Below are 20,949 nucleotides of genomic sequence, written 5' to 3' on the forward strand. Positions count from 1 at the left end.
TAGACACAAGAAAAACGACCCTAGGGCAAACTGAATAAAATCAACATCATGTGCATTTATACTAAAGGCGCTAGTGACCACGCATGCCAATATATTACTAACAGTATAATTAACAATTCCTGGCAATTCCCCATGAAACATTTAAAAATGAATATCCTCCGCTTCTTGCTTACATCAGTATTCAATGAGTTAGTGTTATTAGTTGTCAAATGTTAACTGCGCACAACTGGTGTTTTTAGTTACAAAACACGTGCAAACAACGTTAACTGGGATTCTTTCAAAAAGAAAAACAGTGTACTTGTTATTCGAATGTCGTTCGCCTTGTGTTATCATAGTAGTAACTGACCAATTTTCTAACATAGGCTGGTGTGGATTTCCAGTCATTACATTTTTTTCGTGTGAATAGAGTATTCTGTAGCATTGAAAACGCTAGTGTTAAAGTTTGCTATTTAATCGTTATATTGTTAACGTATTCAGCAACCAAGTTAGGTACAGCGCCCATCAAGCATTTTCATTAATGGAATTTACCTCATGATCCATTTCATACTCCTGTGATACTGTCTGATTGGTTCACTTGAGAAGTGTGACACACCTTTACCTGTTTTGCCCGTAGCGTACTTGACGTCAGATGTGCCGAAATAACAAAACTATGCCAATTACTATATATATGGAGCACAATGATAATAGTTTAGACATTTTTAAGCATACCGTGCCATATACTACATCATGTACCGTTATACGATATACCAAATGATACTTCACACCACATATCATATATACCTTCATTCACTGACCTTTACGCAAAATATATTTCCAGTCAATACCAAAACCTACTTTGGAAAGTTCCCAAGTAAGTTCTTTGAAACGAAAGTTCATTTGCAAATGGGAACTAGACTAATACTGCACTGAACATGAACTAAATATAGATTGTTTAAAATCTAAACTTCTGTTTGGTTAACGTTTCCATTCATCGTAAGTTATATCGCTTCAATCGGTACTGGCATGAGCAGCGGACTGGGTAAAACAATGTAAAATATAAAATGTAGGACATTTGTTTCAAAAACATTCACACAGTGACTTTAAGAAAATGAGATGCATTAGTGTCCCCTTATAATTGTTTAACATCTTACATTTTGCTCATGCAAAATACATTATTTTTTGTCCGCTGCAGTTAACTGGTTAAAGTAATGCGGATGTCATATGCGGAATGCCGGTCACCTCGCCACCAAGCAATCTCGCCACCAACCAACTCGCCACCAAGCGAAGTCACCTCGGCTCATGGATTAAAGAACGAGGAATACACCAGTTTTGGTAGCGAGTTGGTTGGTGGCGAGATTCCCTGGTGGCGAGGTGACCGGATACCCATATGCGCAAGTATTGGTATTTTTAGAACTCAAACCAATACCAGATAACTATTTTAACCGTTACCTCAACTTAACACTCAATTTATTGACAGTACTAGTGACTACAGTTAAACCGAAACTTGAACTTGTGCCAAACAGACAGCATGAACCATTCATTCCGAGTATAACGCGCGCACCGAGATGTGATGCAAAGGTTGTGACCCTACAACTTTTCTAAGAAAACAAACTGTTTATGTAATGGCATCTGAACCAGAATTTTTCAATAAGGAAATATAAGATGAAGAGCAATTTGATCAATTGTGTACGTCGTCAAAGCTTGTCAGTCACGCCCGTGTAAACCCACTGAGTGCGCCATTAGAAATGGGTACACACTTCCAGGAACTGTCCTCTAACTCGGCTTCGTTTGTCTAAGTTTCTTTGCGTTTCGTTGATTTGTTTTCTAAAACTAGGCATCAAAAAAATATGAGATTCAATTGACTCAAGTGTCCACAACACTATCTTTCGCTGCTAGTATTGTTTGAAAAAGTCATTTAACAATCAATCGAGTCGTGGAAGTCGTAACAGTCAATCGAGCCGTGTAAGTCGTCGGTGGGTGCCTTTGCCCCGTTACGTCGCCTATTAGATGCATTGAATGTCTCTAATAGTAAATCCCGGCCGTGAAAATGCGCTGTTGGCCAAAAGTTGCTTTACTACTTCCTTTTCTTCTTGCAACAAAGGATCTTAGAAGTTCAGGTAAGATGAACTGTCATCGACACACTTTAAAATCCGGGTCCCTTACTCTGTCACATAGTAAATAGTTTGTAAGTCATTTATTTCCAATGGAATTTGTAGAAGTGACCCCGCTCACATAAATATAATTACGATCCCTTGTTATTGTAATCTCTTATTTAGAATTTGTTTGTAGTACAGCTAATTGGCAAGCAATTGGTAAGTACAAGACTGTCATGTGTTCCGATTTTACATATGTTCGGCCCTTATAGGCCATAAAAAGCGGCTTCCTCACAATGAACAGCTTCCTGTGTTGGCCTTCTTCCCGGTAATTCAATATACGGTTTATGTTTACTGAAGTCTTTTTTAAGTCTTAAGAGATAAAAAAAGAGGAAAAGGGAAGTTGCTGCACTAGGTAGGATAAGTAATCATAATATTTGAATCATCGAGAATCATTTGTTAGTCAATCCAATTGTTTCTCTTTCTTTTGTCCTTCTTTCCTTGAATTTCACATTGCCGCTTCCACCCCTTATCCTTTTCTTGTCTTCTGCGATGTCATTAAAAGTCATCGTCATTGTATAGTAAATAGGAATTACCACTGGCATATCCACATATCCACTGTTAGAAGTGCTGTTTTTTGTGGAGGGAGGAAGACCAGAGGACCTAGAGAAAAAAACGGTGGAGCAAGGACGAGAAGCAACAACAAACTCAACCCACATTAAAATGAATGAATCGATCCCGGACCACATTGGTGAGAGGCGAGGGTTCTCGCCAGCTGTTCCGTCCCTGCATGCTTCTCCGATCCCTTGTGTAGTCATCATCATCATCATCATCATCATCATCATCGTCATCGTCGTCGTCGTCGTCGTCGTCGTCGTCATGACGTGGTCGTCGTTACCACTGAGGTCGTAGTCGTGGTCTTTGTCGTCATTACCCCCCTCTCCCCCGCCCTAACGCAGATTTCGCGGGCTTTCTTTCTGATCATCTGTCGCTGATTGTTTGATTCAGAGAATATATTTAAACGAAGGATGTCCTGCAGAACAAAGAACAGGAACATCACCTGTCAGTGTCGTCTTTATCCATCACCGAATTGACAAAGTGCCAAAAAAATCCAAGACACACTACCAGAAACCTGACACTACTCAATGACCGGGAACATTCAGCAATAGAACTCGAGGGTAACAGTGACGCATTCCCTGCTTGAGTAATTAAAAGTCTATCCTGTTGTTAATAATAGAAAATTATTTAACATCTAAGTGATCGATAAGGACTGCTCAATCAATAAAAACATTCATGAAGTGTCACGAAGCGTGACGCTGAATTTTTCAACCCCCAGAGTGTTGGTTAAGCGTTAATCGGTTACAGGTTCAGTAAAGTTGACCTCTTGTTTTCCTGGAAAGCTCAAGCAATCGAGCGTCTTGTTCTTGGAATTTGTCTCATGCAAAGATCCGTAAAAGCTCACAATTAGCATTTCCCGGTTTTTCGCTCAGCCACCGTGCGGTTTCCAGGTGCCATTACTTGGAAAATGTTGGCTGTTCCTTAATGATAAATCCATTGAATCTTCTTGATAAGGGCATAAGGAAGATGATCTGATGCCAGACGATCAGTTAATGTGCGTTAGCAATCTAATGACACTGTTTATTTTGGAAATCAAGAGGTTTAAAGCTCTTTAGACCGAATTAACCATGGTCAACTGGAGACAAAATAGCTGGATTTCTATGATGGGGCTCAGATGTAGGTTCACCATACTCGTAGCTCTTGTACTTAGCAGTAACTTTCCAACGTCAATATTTACCACAGGTAGGAATTGATTACGTTAATAACTGATATCACGCTTGATTTAGCACTTAGCGTAAGTACAGTTGAGCTTTTCTAGGGTCTTTGATTAACCGTCGCTTTAACTGGTGCTGATATTTTGCTGCAATTCTTGGTCTTTAGTATAGATTTATTGAAAGTTTTCAGGCAGCTCAAGCTTTAGTCTTAGTTACTGACCTAGCATTTTGTTCTTGATGAGTTGTTTTGCTCGTCCTGCTTCAACTTCCTTGATGCACTTACTTTCACTTTATTGCAAAGAAAGTTCCCTTAACTATTCGCACTGTCGGGCTCGGACTTTTTCTATTTTCGTAAGCTTGTCTTTATCACTTTAGTTTATTAGCTAATTTAATCCACATATTGTGCTGCTTAATTCAATTCAATATAACATTTACTATTTAAGATCTAAAGAAACGTTCTGACTAAATAATTATATGCATGATTGATTGGGCGATAGTTTCATACGCAGAAACCGAAGCACTGACATTTGCTAACTGAAAACTTGACATAATTGGTGTAAGAACCTTTGCACCGGCAAAATGATATAATGCTTGCATATATCTTTTAATGATACCTGATGTCTGAAAATGCCAAGCAACAAGAATTTATTATAGTTACAATAAAATGTGTAGGCAAACAAACAACATTCGCTGTACAACTGTTCCGCTTTCGGTTTACCATTGCAGGCCTGTATTTCGAAGTTTAAACATTGATTTTAATATTTAAAACATTGTTTTTTATATAAATTAACGGTATTTTGCAGGACAAGTATTTAACTGTCATGCATAAGTAGTTTGCCATCAGAAACCAGTCGAGCTAACTTCTTGTTGTTGTTGTTGTGTTTTTTCTTCTTCTTCTTCTTCTTCCGCTTCTCCTCTAACATCACCACCTCCTCTTCTTTCTTTAATTCTGTCAACCCAGGCTATCATGTTGCAGATACCACAATTACCGTAACAGTTCTTTTAAGCCCCTCTCTTTTAAGCCTCCTTCCCCTCTAAAAGTTAAATTTTGTAATATGCCCCGCCTCTATTCAACTGCCACTCCCTTCTTAAATAGATGGTAAGTCGAGGCAAGGAGGGCTTATGGCTTAATAGTGAGGGGGTTTATTAGAGACGGGGTTTATTTCAAATCGTACATCTGGTTGGGTACATATAAAAAAGTTGAAGTGGAATTTTGTTTTTATGTTTTTAGTGCTGTTTAGTAACTCAATTTCACGAATAGCACTTATAAGTAATGCTGATTATTTCAAAGTTAGACAAAAACCGTTTTGGTACAGCACCGTGATCGGTTGGCTTTTGTTTGATAGCCGAATTGCATTTGAGACTGCGTACGGCACATAGGCTGGGCCGCTGACTTAAGACTACCACTGTTCACGCGCAACGTAGAAACTTAGATGTAAATCAGCCTTTGCTCTCATTCTGACTTTTATGATCTCTATGCTATAGGTAATCCACGACAAAAATTAAGTTCAAGACCAGATAAGCCTACCCGAGTCTTTATTGGCGAGAATGTTTCTTTAGCGTGGCGCTTCTACCATCCAAGTAATTTCAAACTCTATGAGGTGGTGCTTGGTATTTGGAAGAGTTCTACACTGAAGAAAAAGCTTGTGGCAGTCAATGGAAGTGGTTTTGCTCAAGTGAGACCAGGATATGAATCAAAAGTTAGATGGGCAGGAAACTTGACATCTTTCCTTGCAGTGTTTGTTCTTTATAATGTACAGCCGGCAGACGGAAATAAGGTATTTGGGATGAACGTCGAGTATGACTTTAATACACCGCTGACAGACACAGTGCAGCTTCAAGTTGAGGCAAAACGTAAGTAGCATAATTCAAACCGGTTTTGTGTTGATTATAGCTTTGATAACTGGTTAATTATCGATTTGAAGAACATTCTTTGACCGTCTGTTACGCTTATAGTCTCTGCGAACTTGATTAAGAAATAAATGCAGCACTATATTAAAGTGAATTACATTCAATCAACGTCATCAATACATAGTTTTAAAGATTGATCAAGGTTTTTTTAAATTTGTTTCTAGCCACTGCGGATCTTCCAAGGATCACCTACGTCACTACTCCACCTCTGCTCAGGATAGGACAAAAAGTGAGACTCGATTGCACGGCCAGCAGTTTGACCTCTGTTAATGTCACGTGGTACAGGGGGCATAAGGTTTTGGCAAGTGGTGTTTCTAAGGCGGTGTTCACGCTGAAGAACATCACAGATGAAGACTGGGGTGAATTTCTTTGTGTCGCGAAAAACTCTGACGGAGAAGTTAAGAGGAGTGTTATTCTCAGAGGTAAGTAACTTTTATAGGTTTTAAAGGGCAAAGCATAACAAGAAAAATGTTGGTACCTTCTTGTCAGAGATATCTGTTGAGAAAATTCACGAAACGTGTATTTCCCTAAGATTTTTTAATATAATTCCCTTTCTAATCATTTCGCGCAGAATTTCTTAGTGTCACTTCTCAAATCCTCATTTTGTCTGTTTTTTTGTTTCTATTATTCATAATATGCGACACATTCAGAAATAAGTGAACGCAAGTGCCATCTTTGCCTACTTTTCACCTTTTTTTTACATTCTTACGTTCTTAATATAGATATATAGTTCACAGCGGTCAAACGCAAAAATTGACGTCACATCCGGTCTTTGCCGCCTCGAACTTTTGACTAGAAAGTGGGCAAACTTTTGCAAGAAATTGTTAAAGAAACAGTACGGTGAAAGAACAGTTCAAGCTGGGACACTCAGTGGAGATGAATTATGAAATTTGCAATCCATAAGCGGCATAAAAACCTTAACTTTCCAGGGAAGGCGTTAACTTTTGACTTTAAAGCAAACGTTTACGGAAAAATTTAAGACTTTGTATGGAAAATTTTGGCGGCAATTACACATGAACTGCGCACGCGCGCTGCGTTTGACCGCTGTGTGGATATATAGATATTATCCGTGATTAGAGTTACTGATATTGGGTACACTTACTACCTAATTAAAAGACTAATTCCCTTATAACTTTCTTCATTTCCCGCCTGCAAACAAAGTTCTCCCAGAAAGCCCAAAAATATTGAACACAAACAAGAAAGTTCACAATGCCAGTTGGACCTTGCGATGGTCAGCAGTTTACAGTGGAGGACAAAAGGTGACGTTATATACAGTCTGGCACCGGGCTGTACACGTGACAAACGAAAGCGTGATACGTGAGAAACCATGGTTACAAAAGAACGTTACTGGTTTAATGTACCACAAAGAACTTACCGCCGATTCGTCTTACATGTTTGCGGTAACTGCTTGGAACAGATGGGGTGAAAGTGTATTGGAAAGCGACAACATGTTGTCCATATCAACCGATTTTCCAGATAGAGTTACGAAGAAAATGGACAAGCCAACAACTTTTGTTCACACAGGTAAGAACACTAACTTGGTAGCTTGACAATAGACTTGATCTCCAAAACGTATCTGGACTTAGTGACAGATTTTCCATACTTTATCACCTTACCTTAATTTGATAGAATTTAGATATCTTTAAAAGATTGTTTAGGAACATTTTTAATTCAAATAGTATAACACGGTATAACGTCCGATTTACTTTAGACATCCATACCTTTAGAGATGAGGTATAACATCTATACTTCTTTCAGATCTGTGCCATGATATGTATGTCATCAATACCTCAGATCTGTAGTATAACGTACATCCCGACGTTCTTCGGATCTGGACCGGATACTGAAGCTTAACAGTTATTATAACTTTTAAACCACTGTGGTATAAAGACGTTTGAACATGTGGGCATTTTGGTTCGCATACATGAAATAATTCATCAGCGTCTTTGGTAATGTTTACTTACCTCGCCAATAATTTTATCTGGCAGAAAATATGCATTAGAAAGTTGTTTATGTGCGCATATCAAATGTAGTCTATTTAACAATTATTCTGCGAAATCGCGCGGAATATCGCCTGATACTTAGCCGACGAGGCCGTAGGCCGAGTTGGCTTTAATCAGACGATATTCCGCAAAATTGAGCAGGATAATTGTTTTATTATTCAACAAATTGTCAACGAAACACATTTTGCAGATTGAAAAACTGTAATTATGCAGCGCTTAACCAGATTTTGGGCGAATCTTCGCAACCTACGTATATCACAGGATATCTGTTATGTACGGATGACAAATATCGTTAACATTTTGACCATATATGGGCAGCGCGCGCATCTGTTGAATAATAACTACAGATAAGCGATGGAGACGCCCACCCTGATTGCTTTGTTTGTGTTGTGCGGATCAATGATGATGGAATAAAATGACTTTAATTCCAGTTGTTTTCACTGCGTTAGTTTTTTGTTTGCGGTTATCACTACTGCGCGCATTTGTTTTCTTTTTCACTTAATTAGGTTAGAACACGTAACATGCCCCACCCGACTATGTTCCATGAAACAGCACTCTATCGTTTTCGTTTTGTTTCAACAGAGCCTAAGACATCGGTAATACCGTCCAGCAGCAAAAGGAAAAGTGTTTTTATGGGGAAAACTGAACTTATCCTGTACATAACTCTATCTTTTATTTTGTGTGTGCTACTGCTTGTGGTTGGGGTCATAAAAACAAAATGTAAAAGAAGCGATAAAAGTAACAGAAGTAAGTGACTTTTTAATGCAAATTTCAAATTGAATTTTTAACAGCATTCAAATTTGTTTGTTATGCAAAATACATTCATCCTAAATTCCATGACAGACTAATGACAGGGTGGTCACTTTTTACTGGCGTGGCCCCGTGAAATTTATGCTGTTAAATAATTGATTTACGTTATATAGCATTGTGGCGTAAAGCAGCTAATGACTGATTGACTGACTGACTGAATGGTGGACTGACTGACTGACTGACTGACTGACTGAATGGTTGACTGACTGACTAACCGACTGAATGGTTGACTGACTGACTGACTGACTGAATGGTTGACTGACTGACTGACCGACTGAATGGTTGACTGACTGACTGACTGACTGACTGACTGAATGGTTGACTGACTGACTGACTGACTGAATGGTTGACTGACTGACTGACCGACTGAATGGTTGACTGACTGACTGACTGACTGACTGACTGAATGGTTGACTGACTGACTGACTGACTGAATGGTTGACTGACTGACTGACTGACTGACTGACTGACTGAATGGTTGACTGACTGACTGACTGACTGACTGACTGACTGACTGACTGACTGACTGACTGAATGGTTGACTGACTGACTGACTGACTGACTGACTGACTGAATGGTTGACTGACTGACTGACTGACTGACTGACTGACTGAATGGTTGACTGACTGACTGACCGACTGAATGGTTGACTGACTGACTGACTGACTGACTGACTGACTGACTGACTGACTGAATGGTTGACTGACTGACTGACTGACTGAATGGTTGACTGACTGACTGACCGACTGAATGGTTGACTGACTGACTGACTGACTGACTGACTGACTGAATGGTTGACTGACTGACTACTGACTGACTGAATGGTTGACTGACTGACTGACTGACTGACTGACTGACTGACTGACTGACTGAATGGTTGACTGACTGACTGACCGACTGAATGGTTGACTGACTGACTGACTGACTGACTGACTGACTGACTGAATGGTTGACTGACTGACTGACTGACTGAATGGTTGACTGACTGACTGACTGACTGACTGACTGAATGGTTGACTGACTGACTGACTGACTGACTGACTGAATGGTTGACTGACTGACTGACTGACTGACTGAATGGTTGACTGACTGACTGACCGACTGAATGGTTGACTGACTGACTGACTGACTGACTGACTGACTGACTGAATGGTTGACTGACTGACTGACTGACTGAATGGTTGACTGACTGACTGACCGACTGAATGGTTGACTGACTGACTGACTGACTGACTGACTGAATGGTTGACTGACTGACTGACCGACTGAATGGTTGACTGACTGACTGACTGACTGAATGGTTGACTGACTGACTGACCGACTGAATGGTTGACTGACTGACTGACTGACTGACTGACTGAATGGTTGACTGACTGACTGACTGACTGAATGGTTGACTGACTGACTGACCGACTGAATGGTTGACTGACTGACTGACTGACTGACTGACTGAATGGTTGACTGACTGACTGACTGACTGAATGGTTGACTGACTGACTGACTGACTGACTGAATGGTTGACTGACTGACTGACTGACTGACTGACTGACTGACTGACTGAATGGTTGACTGACTGACTGACTGACTGACTGACTGACTGAATGGTTGACTGACTGACTGACTGACTGACTGAATGGTTGACTGACTGACTGACCGACTGAATGGTTGACTGACTGACTGACTGACTGAATGGTTGACTGACTGACTGACTGACTGAATGGTTGACTGACTGACTGACTGACTGAATGGTTGACTGACTGACTGACCGACTGAATGGTTGACTGACTGACTGACTGACTGACTGACTGAATGGTTGACTGACTGACTGACTGACTGAATGGTTGACTGACTGACTGACTGACTGACTGAATGGTTGACTGACTGACTGACTGACTGACTGACTGACTGACTGACTGAATGGTTGACTGACTGACTGACTGACTGACTGACTGACTGAATGGTTGACTGACTGACTGACTGACTGACTGAATGGTTGACTGACTGACTGACCGACTGAATGGTTGACTGACTGACTGACTGACTGAATGGTTGACTGACTGACTGACTGACTGAATGGTTGACTGACTGACTGACCGACTGAATGGTTGACTGACTGACTGACTGACTGACTGACTGACTGAATGGTTGACTGACTGACTACTGACTGACTGAATGGTTGACTGACTGACTGACTGACTGACTGACTGACTGACTGACTGACTGACTGACTGACTGAATGGTTGACTGACTGACTGACCGACTGAATGGTTGACTGACTGACTGACTGACTGACTGACTGACTGACTGAATGGTTGACTGACTGACTGACTGACTGAATGGTTGACTGACTGACTGACTGACTGACTGACTGAATGGTTGACTGACTGACTGACTGACTGACTGACTGAATGGTTGACTGACTGACTGACTGACTGACTGAATGGTTGACTGACTGACTGACCGACTGAATGGTTGACTGACTGACTGACTGACTGACTGACTGACTGACTGACTGAATGGTTGACTGACTGACTGACTGACTGAATGGTTGACTGACTGACTGACCGACTGAATGGTTGACTGACTGACTGACTGACTGACTGACTGACTGAATGGTTGACTGACTGACTACTGACTGACTGAATGGTTGACTGACTGACTGACTGACTGACTGACTGACTGACTGAATGGTTGACTGACTGACTGACTGAATGGTTGACTGACTGACTGACCGACTGAATGGTTGACTGACTGACTGACTGACTGACTGACTGAATGGTTGACTGACTGACTGACTGACTGAATGGTTGACTGACTGACTTACTGACTGACTGACTGAATGGTTGACTGACTGACTGACTGACTGACTGACTGAATGGTTGACTGACTGACTGACTGACTGACTGAATGGTTGACTGACTGACTGACCGACTGAATGGTTGACTGACTGACTGACTGACTGACTTACTGACTGAATGGTTGACTGACTGACTGACTGACTGAATGGTTGACTGACTGACTGACCGACTGAATGGTTGACTGACTGACTGACTGACTGACTGACTGACTGAATGGTTGACTGACTGACTACTGACTGACTGAATGGTTGACTGACTGACTGACTGACTGACTGAATGGTTGACTGACTGACTGACTGAATGGTTGACTGACTGACTGACCGACTGAATGGTTGACTGACTGACTGACTGACTGACTGACTGAATGGTTGACTGACTGACTGACTGACTGAATGGTTGACTGACTGACTGACTGACTGACTGACTGAATGGTTGACTGACTGACTGACTGACTGACTGACTGAATGGTTGACTGACTGACTGACTGACTGACTGAATGGTTGACTGACTGACTGACCGAATGAATGGTTGACTGACTGACTGACTGACTGACTGACTGACTGACTGACTGACTGACTGAATGGTTGACTGACTGACTGACTGACTGAATGGTTGACTGACTGACTGACCGACTGAATGGTTGACTGACTGACTGACTGACTGACTGACTGACTGAATGGTTGACTGACTGACTACTGACTGACTGAATGGTTGACTGACTGACTGACTGACTGACTGACTGACTGACTGACTGACTGACTGAATGGTTGACTGACTGACTGACTGGCAGAACCGACGAGTGAACCAAAGGACCAACCAACCCACCAAAAAGGGACACAACGAACGGGCGAACGATCGAGAGAGTGAAGGAAAGAGGGATAAGGGACGGACGGAAGGAAAAAAGAAGGAAGGAAGGATTGGAAGGAAGGAGGGAGGGAGGGAAGAAGGAGCGCGAGAGAGGACTTCAATATCCTTATAGGTAACATTACGAGGTGCAATGGCAGTTTTCTAAATTTTGTGTCTTAATTCTACAGGACACCAAGACCCGACAGGGTAGGTTCTGAACGTTAAAATTAATAAAAAAAATAAAGACCTTTTTCATGATTAGTGAATTGTTTTGTAATTGTATTATTTTGATACACATGAAACTAAACACTGTTTTTGCTTAAAGCACTATGTTCTTGGCATAATAACCATCAAGCCAGATACAGCAATCGATATGTCACAAATTTTAGTATTTGTAAACAACGAAAAACATAACAAACCACTGAGGTTTGATATATAATTTATTTGATGATTGATGTAGTAATAGACTGATTGATTAATTTGTTTACAGGATAACTCCATATTCGTTCACATCGCAAGAGGACCTCTTTTCTGAAGAGGTAGGCCATCGGGATATTTTTAATTTATATTGTAAAATTCATTAATTATTCATGAGGGTGCAAACCAATCCCAGCACACTTTTCAGATCACATGTACACAACTGTAAGCCCCAATACAAATCAAACAATAGAATTAACTTTTAATACAGACTTCTGCTCAGCTAATTCGTATTCATAACTTTTGATACAGATCTCTACTGATTCGCATAACAATACTTTGCATTCAATTTATTGTTTTCATTTCACAAGTAGAATAAAATATTCGCGTCCGATCTGTAAGGGCGTTTACAATGGCTCGCCTATCGGCTCGCCATTGTAACCGCCCATACAGATCTCCCGCTCATATTTTATCTACTACTAAGCGATGTCAGTATTATTTGTTTAGCAATCGCTGGGGTGAGTTTGGATGTTTTATGAGTTTCTGTTCTGAATGTTGTCTTTAAATTTTCCCTCCTTTTTGGGTTGCTCACAAGTTCAGTTTGTAAGTTTAGAGACATTCAGAAAAATATTTTATTGCAGGCTCAAGTTACACCCGATGAAAGAGGATCTGTAATACTAGCAGAATCTTCACTAAGTATGCCAGAATCATCCTTGAATTCAGAACAACCAACAACATCGGTCAGAAACGTACCAGGAGATTGCAGTCAACTAAGAACAGGAGAATGCTTTGTGCTGACGGCATTTCGACCTGAAATGAACACCATAGCACCAAGATCTACGTCACACGAGGTGCCCTCATTGTTGAGACCATTCGCTCCTCACAGGGGTAGTGAAGGGAGCATACAGAATCAAGATATCGATATGCCTGTAATCAAGACTTCTACCTCTAAAGAGCAGAATGAAATTACCAAAGAAACAAACGAAGCTACTGCAGTTTTGAGCACAGTCCGCGAGGAAGACGGCCAAAAAAGAAGAAAAGGAACCACAAAATTCCAAGCACCTGATACCTACGGACAAAACGGAACTGGAACCGACACATTCGAAAGAGTTACTCATTCGGAAGATTACCTTCAACCAGTGGACAACAATAATTTGCAATCCACTGTTATAAACACGGGCAGTGCCAAATTGTTTGATAGGAAAACCCAAAGCTTAACTCACAATCGCCCTCAGCCTAAACCAAGAGTTAAAATTTTGAATAAACGAGAGACTGACAAATTATTTCAGTGCAAACATTCTACGTTTACCGGAACTCTTTTGAGCTTGCAATTCACAGATACGCTAGAACCAAATCCGTTATATGACAGAGAGGCAGCTCAACAGTGCGCAAGCGTCAAACCTGCTGAGCAATCAAATCACCTCATTCCACAAACGAAAACTCGCCACGGACAGCATCACGGTTATCAGAATGATACAATGACAACGGCTCCTTACCAGAACTCATTGCGACCCGCTGGCAGAGTGGAGTCGCCATACACGCGCGTGCTCAGTAACACTAACTGGGAAGTTTCACGTGATCATTTGTCGTTGTTTGAAAGGATCGGCGGTGGCTCGTTTGGTCAGGTGTGGAAGGGCGCTGCGCTTGACGTGGCTGGTGCTAAAGGCTGGTCAATCGTAGCTGTTAAAATGTTAAAAGGTAAGTAATTAAAATTGAATGATGTAAACATGTGTTCGTGTTTGTCAAACAAAATAAAAGGTTGCATAAAATAAAACTCAGTTTTCAAGCGCAAAAATGTCAAGGAATTCAAAATAAGCTAAAATGGAGCAAGGAAAGAGATTAAAAAAAGATTACGTACGGCGAGGCTGATGCGATGCTTGGTTCAATAAAACATTCTCGATGTGCCAAAACGACGTAAAGTATTAGGGTCATTAGTGAATGACATTACTATACCTAATTTTTTGGCGGTGGGAAGTAGCACATGTTCTGCGTATGGCACCAAACCGAAACCCACACGTGGCATTATCCTGGGCACCAAGCGGGAAAAGAAGCAGAGGACGGCCAAGGGAAACATGGCGGAGAACGGTGGAGAAGGAACGCGCTGAGCTGGGACTAACATCGTGGGCTGCAGCAGCAGCTGTGGCCAAGAATAGGGACAGATGGCGAACATTGATGTCCGGCCCTATCCCCCACCAGGGGGCAAGGAACTAAGAGAGAGTTGTACAATGACGGCAAGCTTTGGTACAAGTTTGGAGGTTGATAAAAATAACCTTAAACAGGAAAGCATCAAAAAATAAATTAAGTAAGTGCAATACTAAACCAATCATGTTTAATGTAACAATGTCAGTATTAGTAGTCGTGATATTTCTCTTGCAGAAAATTCGTCAAATTCAGATCTTAAAGATCTTTTGTCTGAGCTGGATGTGTTGAAGAAACTTAAACCTCATCCCAACGTGATTCAGTTGCTGGGATGTTTGACCAAGGATGTTATTCGATGCAAAGGAGGGCGCGAGTTTAGTAAGTTTGCATACTTTGTAATTCAACTTGTATAAAACAATAGTCGACTGGAGAATAAACCTTGTGTTTAACCCTTTATTAAGAGAGGGAGCCTTTTAGCATAAGCATAAGAGAGTGATTGTTTGCTTACTCGTTCTTGCGTTTGTGCTCGTGCTTGCGTCGCCCCGGTTCAAAGCTTTTTCACACACGAGCCATGCAACCCTAAACGCAAAATGCAAGCGCATATGCAAGGAATAACATCATGTGTGAACTAGCACAACGTAAACGCAAACGTAAGTGCAAATGCAAGCGCAAGGAAAGAAGAATTGTCTTTTTTCTTGCACCTGGCTTGCGTTTGCATTTACGCTTGTCTCACGTGTGAACATTGCAACGCAAATGCAAGCGCAAGCGATAGCAAGCAAAGCGTAACTTGGCCACCATCTTGGAAAAAAAACTTCAACTGCGTCTTTATTTTATATCTTTATTTTCACGCTTGCGTCACACTTGCAAGCCGGGCTCAAAAAGATTCCTTTAAGTTTTGTTGCTCAATTTAGGTTTATTAGTAGTTTTTATTAATTTGCACTCAACCTCAGAGCTCCTTCCCCTTTATGCTGTTTATAACATCGACCAGCCCCCTGATAAATATTGCAAAGAAAAAAATGTTTTAGTTGTGCGTCACCGTGATTGCGCGCTAGATGTGTATGGTCTGTTACCGTAAGCCGTATACGTAAAGATAACGTCTCTCGTTGCGTGTTCATCCTTCCGTAAAACATTCTCATCTCCAGAGCCCGCGATCCTTCTGGTCTGCACCAGGGCCAAAGGAACCCATCGGGACGATCCTCTTTTTTCAAAACCCTTACACAACGTATCTGGCCTTAACTTTTTATATATTGCTTTATACACAGGGCCGCCTCTTGTCATTCTCGAGTTTGTTCCTCACGGTGATCTTCTGGGATATTTAAAGAAAAGCAAAGGAGAAACAGATGATTATTATAGCTTGAAAAGCGCAGAAGTTTCACGCAAAATACCAAAACATCAACTTTACAAATTCGCGTGTGATATCGCTCGAGGAATGGATTTCATCTCAGCTCACCAGGTCTGTAGTTTCAAGGTATTAGCTTGCCAAATATCTTCCCCATTTTCTCATTTTATTAACTTTTCCATAGAACTTATCACTGTTCCACGACAATTTATAAACTAGTCCCCAAAATTGTTGGTAAATGCTAACAATCATGTACCCCATGAAGAACATTTTTATATGTCACTGATGAGGATGCTCGCCGCTCAACTAGGGGTTGGAAATAATGTTTTGGTGCCACGTGGGGAGTCCGCTTTCACATTTTCACAGTTGATGGTATGCTGCACTTTCTTATTATGGTAAAATAAAAAATAGCTGTCTAGAAATGATTTTTGTCGTGGGCGTGGCTCTTGACTATCCAGTGGCACATATCACTCATAAAAAAACTGATAGGTAATCTAAAATGGTACCTCTTAGGAACGAACCATAATTTTTTTGAAGGGGGGAGAGGGTGAGGCAATTACCAAAAACAATCCTGCACAGAAAAAACGGTTGAAAAACAAATCGTGCAAGGGAAGGCATGAGGAAAAAAAGGTATCTTGCCCAGAAAAACTCACCCCCCTCCCCTCAAAAAATAATGGTCCGTCCTTTAGTAGCAAAAATGAACTTAAGCCACACTCCTGAAATGAACTTTAATTAATATCTTGTAGGTGTGATTTTATTTTCAAATTTCCAACGAGCATCCTCCCCTTGAATGCTAAATAAACTGCTTGGTAACCTAACCAAGCAGTTTCACGCCATGGACTAAAAGGGCCCCTCAGCAGTAAATGTTTAACACGCCATAAGACTTTTAACATACGTTTGATTCTGTATTTGCGCACAGCTTATTCACCGAGATCTGGCTGCTAGAAACGTGTTGGTTGGCGAAGGCCTGAGCTGTAAAATCACTGATTTCGGGATGGCGAGAGACCTGGGGAAAAATGAAATTTACGTCAGGAGATCTAATGTAAGTACGTATGTGCGGTAAGTGTCCGCCTCGCAATTTCGTTCCCAGAGCTTCCTCGTTCATGATCTCGTTCCCGTGAGATTTTCTGCAGCCATTCCTTATGCTCTAAGGGGTTTTCTCCCTTGCTTATAAGGTTAAATCGGGAGAAAATGTACTAAAGAGCACTGGAAAAAAACCTAAACGCTTTGAAAACATTCACCGGAACGCAGAGAGCTCTTGCAGAAAATCGCCCGTAATCTTAAGTATTTTTATGCAACCGGGCCCTGAGCCCGAATTTACAGATTCCCTGTCGCTGACCAGTGGAAGCGTTGGCTCTCATCTAGAAATGTAGCAGAGCCGAGGCATTTTAACGTTCGTTGTAGAAAATTATTACATGATGTACCAATAAGGCCATTATTTTGCAAGCGTGCTTGTTTTGTTTTGTTTTCCAGCATAGAAAAAGTGGTTTCAGGACGGAATGTTTATTTGAACTGTTCTGCGCGCACTAAGGATACGAGTGATTGTGTTTTTTTATTTTTGCAGGGACTGATGCCTGTGAAGTGGATGGCAGTTGAATCATTAACAAGTCAGGTTTTCACCACAGAAAGTGATGTGTAAGTTATTCTAATTTTATTTTTAACATTTACCATTGTAGCCTGTACCCTCATAATTAAGTAATTGCTTGTTTGAGTCAGCCATAGACGGCGGCGCAGGGGTGGGGGGACAGGGATGCTCTAGCCCCCTTTACCACATTACAGTTCCGAAAGTATCGTTAGCGCAGCATTAAATTGGTTTTTCAAGACACAAATCGTTTTACCAGGATCATGCTCGGCGGGATTTTATGGTGTAGGACTTTCAACCAAACTCCTCTTCTCAAAACGGTTCTAAGAAAGGTCCGCAATCTGTTAAGATTGTATTTGATATTACCTGTGGCATTTGCGACATCAGAGCGTGTATTTTCTGCTCTCCGACGCCCGTACGTCTAAAGAACAAACCAAAAAGCACCATGAAGCAGGATCATCTAAACTGCCTAGTTATGCATTGTTACACATAGATTACGGACACACCGTTGTTAAAGACATTTCGGGAAATTTAAGTATGTTGCCCCCTCAGGGAGGGTAAAGGGGGGGGGGGCGGGGGTAGTCGCCTGGCTAGGGGTACGATGGGCACCCACGTTTCAAAACGCTCTGCGACCTCTGTCATCGGACCTTACATAAGATAGGGCTATGATGGATTGAAGATACAGATTTGATCTAATCTTCTTCTTGTTTCTCAGGTGGAGTTACGGCATTGTCTTGTATGAGATTTTTACGCTTGGTAAGTAAGGATTTCGAGCACAATAGATGGTTTTCAGTGTCACACTACTGCCACGCCGCGAAAAAATAAATCCAAAACTGCAATGAGTAAAACAAAATATGGAATATTACAGGTTGTAGAAAATACTGCATAAACTACTTGTCCAAGTCTCAGGTCTGTACGTTATTCCGTTCTCCAGTTATCCGTTAAATGTTTCACACAAACTTAGAGAGCACAGTATGGAAACCCCATGTTGGAGCCCAACTGCTTGGGCTCCAACATGGCGCTACAAAAAGCGGTCAAATCACCCTCATGAACAAGTAAACATTCAGATAAACACTTCTCGAAAAACCTCAACTGTCCAGATTGTAAAAAATCGCAGGATTAGGCATTTTTTAAAGAAAACGTAACAGCCTTCCGGCGGCCATCTTTGATCTTGTGTGGCATGAAACTCCGAAATTCAAAATGCCCTTTTTCAAGACAGCGAATGCTATCGAGCTAAAAACCTTCAGCAGGATATAAAGTAAGAAGGTCTTGTAGCCAGTGAAGGATAAAAACTCAAGGGGCTTACGATTATGGGTTTTAGATTTTTGATGATGTCACGTGAAAACCAAGAATTGTCTAACGCAATGGTGTTTCTTAAGAACCGTGTTCCGACCGAGAAGACCCTTTATAACGTTTATAGTTTTTATGCTAAACAGAATGTACAAGGAACGTGGATGCTCTTCATTGATAAGCAATAGTGTAAAGCTTAGACTTGTCAAAGTCGTTCGCTTCTCGTTTCCGGTTTGGTGGTAGTCGGCCCCAGTGCTCTCGCGCTTCGCGCTCTGTGAGGTCAACTTGTAGCCAAATGTCTTTTTTTATTTTTACGATTAATGTTACAATTGCAATTTAAACACAATAGAACCTAACTTGACCTATGGTTTTACTCTTCACAGGTGGAAGACTTTACGAAGGAATGACAGGGGAAGACGTTTTTAACTACGTGGCAAGTGGCCGGAGGTTGCCAAAGACTTCAGCCATGACCTCAGAATTGTATGTTTAATACATTCTCTGTTCAGTACCGAAATACTTGATCAAAATATGGGCTTTTTTTCGTACATTTCCCTGTGGTCACTTATCCTCTGTTTCGGTCACATGTTTAGTTTTACTACGATTTAAAATGACAAACAATCAATCAAATCAATCAAACGAGACTTTATTTAACAAATCGTCCACATTTTTCCATGTTCTACATGTCATAGACCGTAGTGTCCACCAATCAATGGTAGTTATTTCTGCTATATGTTTCTCTCAACATTATAATAAAGTATATTGTTATTATTATTTATTATTAATACATGTTTTTTGGCTGCAGGTATAATCTTATGCTACAGTGTTGGCAGGAGAACCCATACAAGCGACCAACATTTGGCTCGATCGTGGATTGGATGGAAACTGTTGCTCAGGATCACTAATAGCAGGACAAACAGTCACCTGGGCAACACGTCGTTAACTAAGTCTTGAACCTGACCGTCCTTAGAGGAGAAAGCTGCCGTTGTCCGTCCTAAAAAATCTCTTCTTCGTTGCGTAATATCCATTCAAATCTTAACACAATCTCAGTTAACTGTCATAGACTTATCTTTTTGGTTAACTATAAAATAATGAATTTTTAGCATATGCCAAGACTAGGCATAATTTGAACATTGTAATTAAATAGAATTTATTAGCTTGTGTTGCTAGGCAACAAAATATTGTTTTTGTTTTACAGAAGCAAAAGAAACATACTTTGAATAAGTTTTATAACCTAACCAATCTGCTTTTTGCAGTGTACAGTATATGTTCATTTTATACTAATTCATTTCGTTTTGAAATGATTTGAAGGTTTATTTACTGATTTTCGTCAGCTTTCGGGTATCAAAACTTCAGTAAGAAAGTGGATCCAAGATGGCGGATCTCAAAAACTGTGATACCATTGCGATGATAATGTGACGTCATAGACAAAAGGTATCCCATTAAACCTTTATACCTTTTGAAAAAACTGCAGTATGCGATGTTCTCATGTTCAGCAATGCCAAAAAAAAAAAAAAAAAAAAAAAACTCTAAACAGAGTGGCCATTAGCATATGTGGGATTTAATCGATCGATAAACCGGTACCGATTATTATCGTTTGGCTAAGACGGTGTAACTGCCATAACGCCATGGGCGGAAGAGCAGGGGAAACAAACAAAAATCTTGGGGGCACATCCCCCCCCCCCCCTTCCCACGTTTTTGGTGTTGAAAATATTGCGTGCACAGCGTAAATACTGGTCTGTCAAGATATTGCGTCTCGTGAGTGAGCTCAAACATCTTTAAAACTTCTTTGAAAGTCTCCGGGAAACTTTGGCATGTAGTAATTTCAGGAACACCGGAACACTGGAACACGGAAAACCCCGGAACACCCGGAACAGTATGAAAAACCCGGAACACCCCGAAACACATAAAAA

The 20,949-nt window shown here is 40.9% G+C and overlaps 1 protein-coding gene across 2 annotated transcripts; it reads left to right on the top strand.

Moving 5' to 3' along the window:
* The first annotated feature begins 1,656 nt into the window (after positions 1 to 1,656).
* Positions 1,657 to 20,501, top strand: LOC144654683 (uncharacterized). 2 transcript variants are annotated; one of them, XM_078514892.1, is made up of 15 exons: positions 1,657 to 2,096; positions 5,330 to 5,698; positions 5,920 to 6,177; positions 6,917 to 7,279; positions 8,341 to 8,505; positions 12,461 to 12,479; positions 12,763 to 12,811; positions 13,331 to 14,387; positions 15,066 to 15,206; positions 16,091 to 16,281; positions 17,087 to 17,209; positions 17,732 to 17,802; positions 18,465 to 18,505; positions 19,423 to 19,519; positions 19,842 to 20,501. In XM_078514892.1, exons 1-15 carry the CDS (start codon positions 2,027 to 2,029, stop codon positions 19,939 to 19,941), a joined length of 3,114 nt encoding a protein of 1,037 aa, XP_078371018.1. In that variant the 5' UTR covers positions 1,657 to 2,026; the 3' UTR covers positions 19,942 to 20,501. The 2 variants fall into 2 exon arrangements, with proteins under 2 accessions (XP_078371018.1, XP_078371017.1); XM_078514891.1 differs by lacking the exon at positions 1,657 to 2,096 and adding an exon at positions 3,535 to 3,872.
* Positions 20,502 to 20,949: the final 448 nt, after the last annotated feature.

Source organism: Oculina patagonica, chromosome 5 (assembly GCF_052425735.1).
Source record: "Oculina patagonica isolate OP01 chromosome 5, crgOcupat, whole genome shotgun sequence".
Taxonomy (NCBI): domain Eukaryota; kingdom Metazoa; phylum Cnidaria; class Anthozoa; order Scleractinia; family Oculinidae; genus Oculina; species Oculina patagonica.

What these genes read in the sequence shown, in the direction of transcription:
- LOC144654683 (XM_078514891.1), top strand. Translation starts at nt 3,758, where the DNA reads ATGGTCAACTGGAGACAAAATAGCTGGATTTCTATGATGGGGCTCAGA. An exon ending in ATTTCATCTCAGCTCACCAG is followed by an intron (nt 16,282 to 17,086) that starts GTCTGTAGTTTC and finishes ATTTGCGCACAG; the next exon opens with CTTATTCACCGAGATCTGGC. An exon ending in TCAGCCATGACCTCAGAATT is followed by an intron (nt 19,520 to 19,841) that starts GTATGTTTAATA and finishes TTTTGGCTGCAG; the next exon opens with GTATAATCTTATGCTACAGT.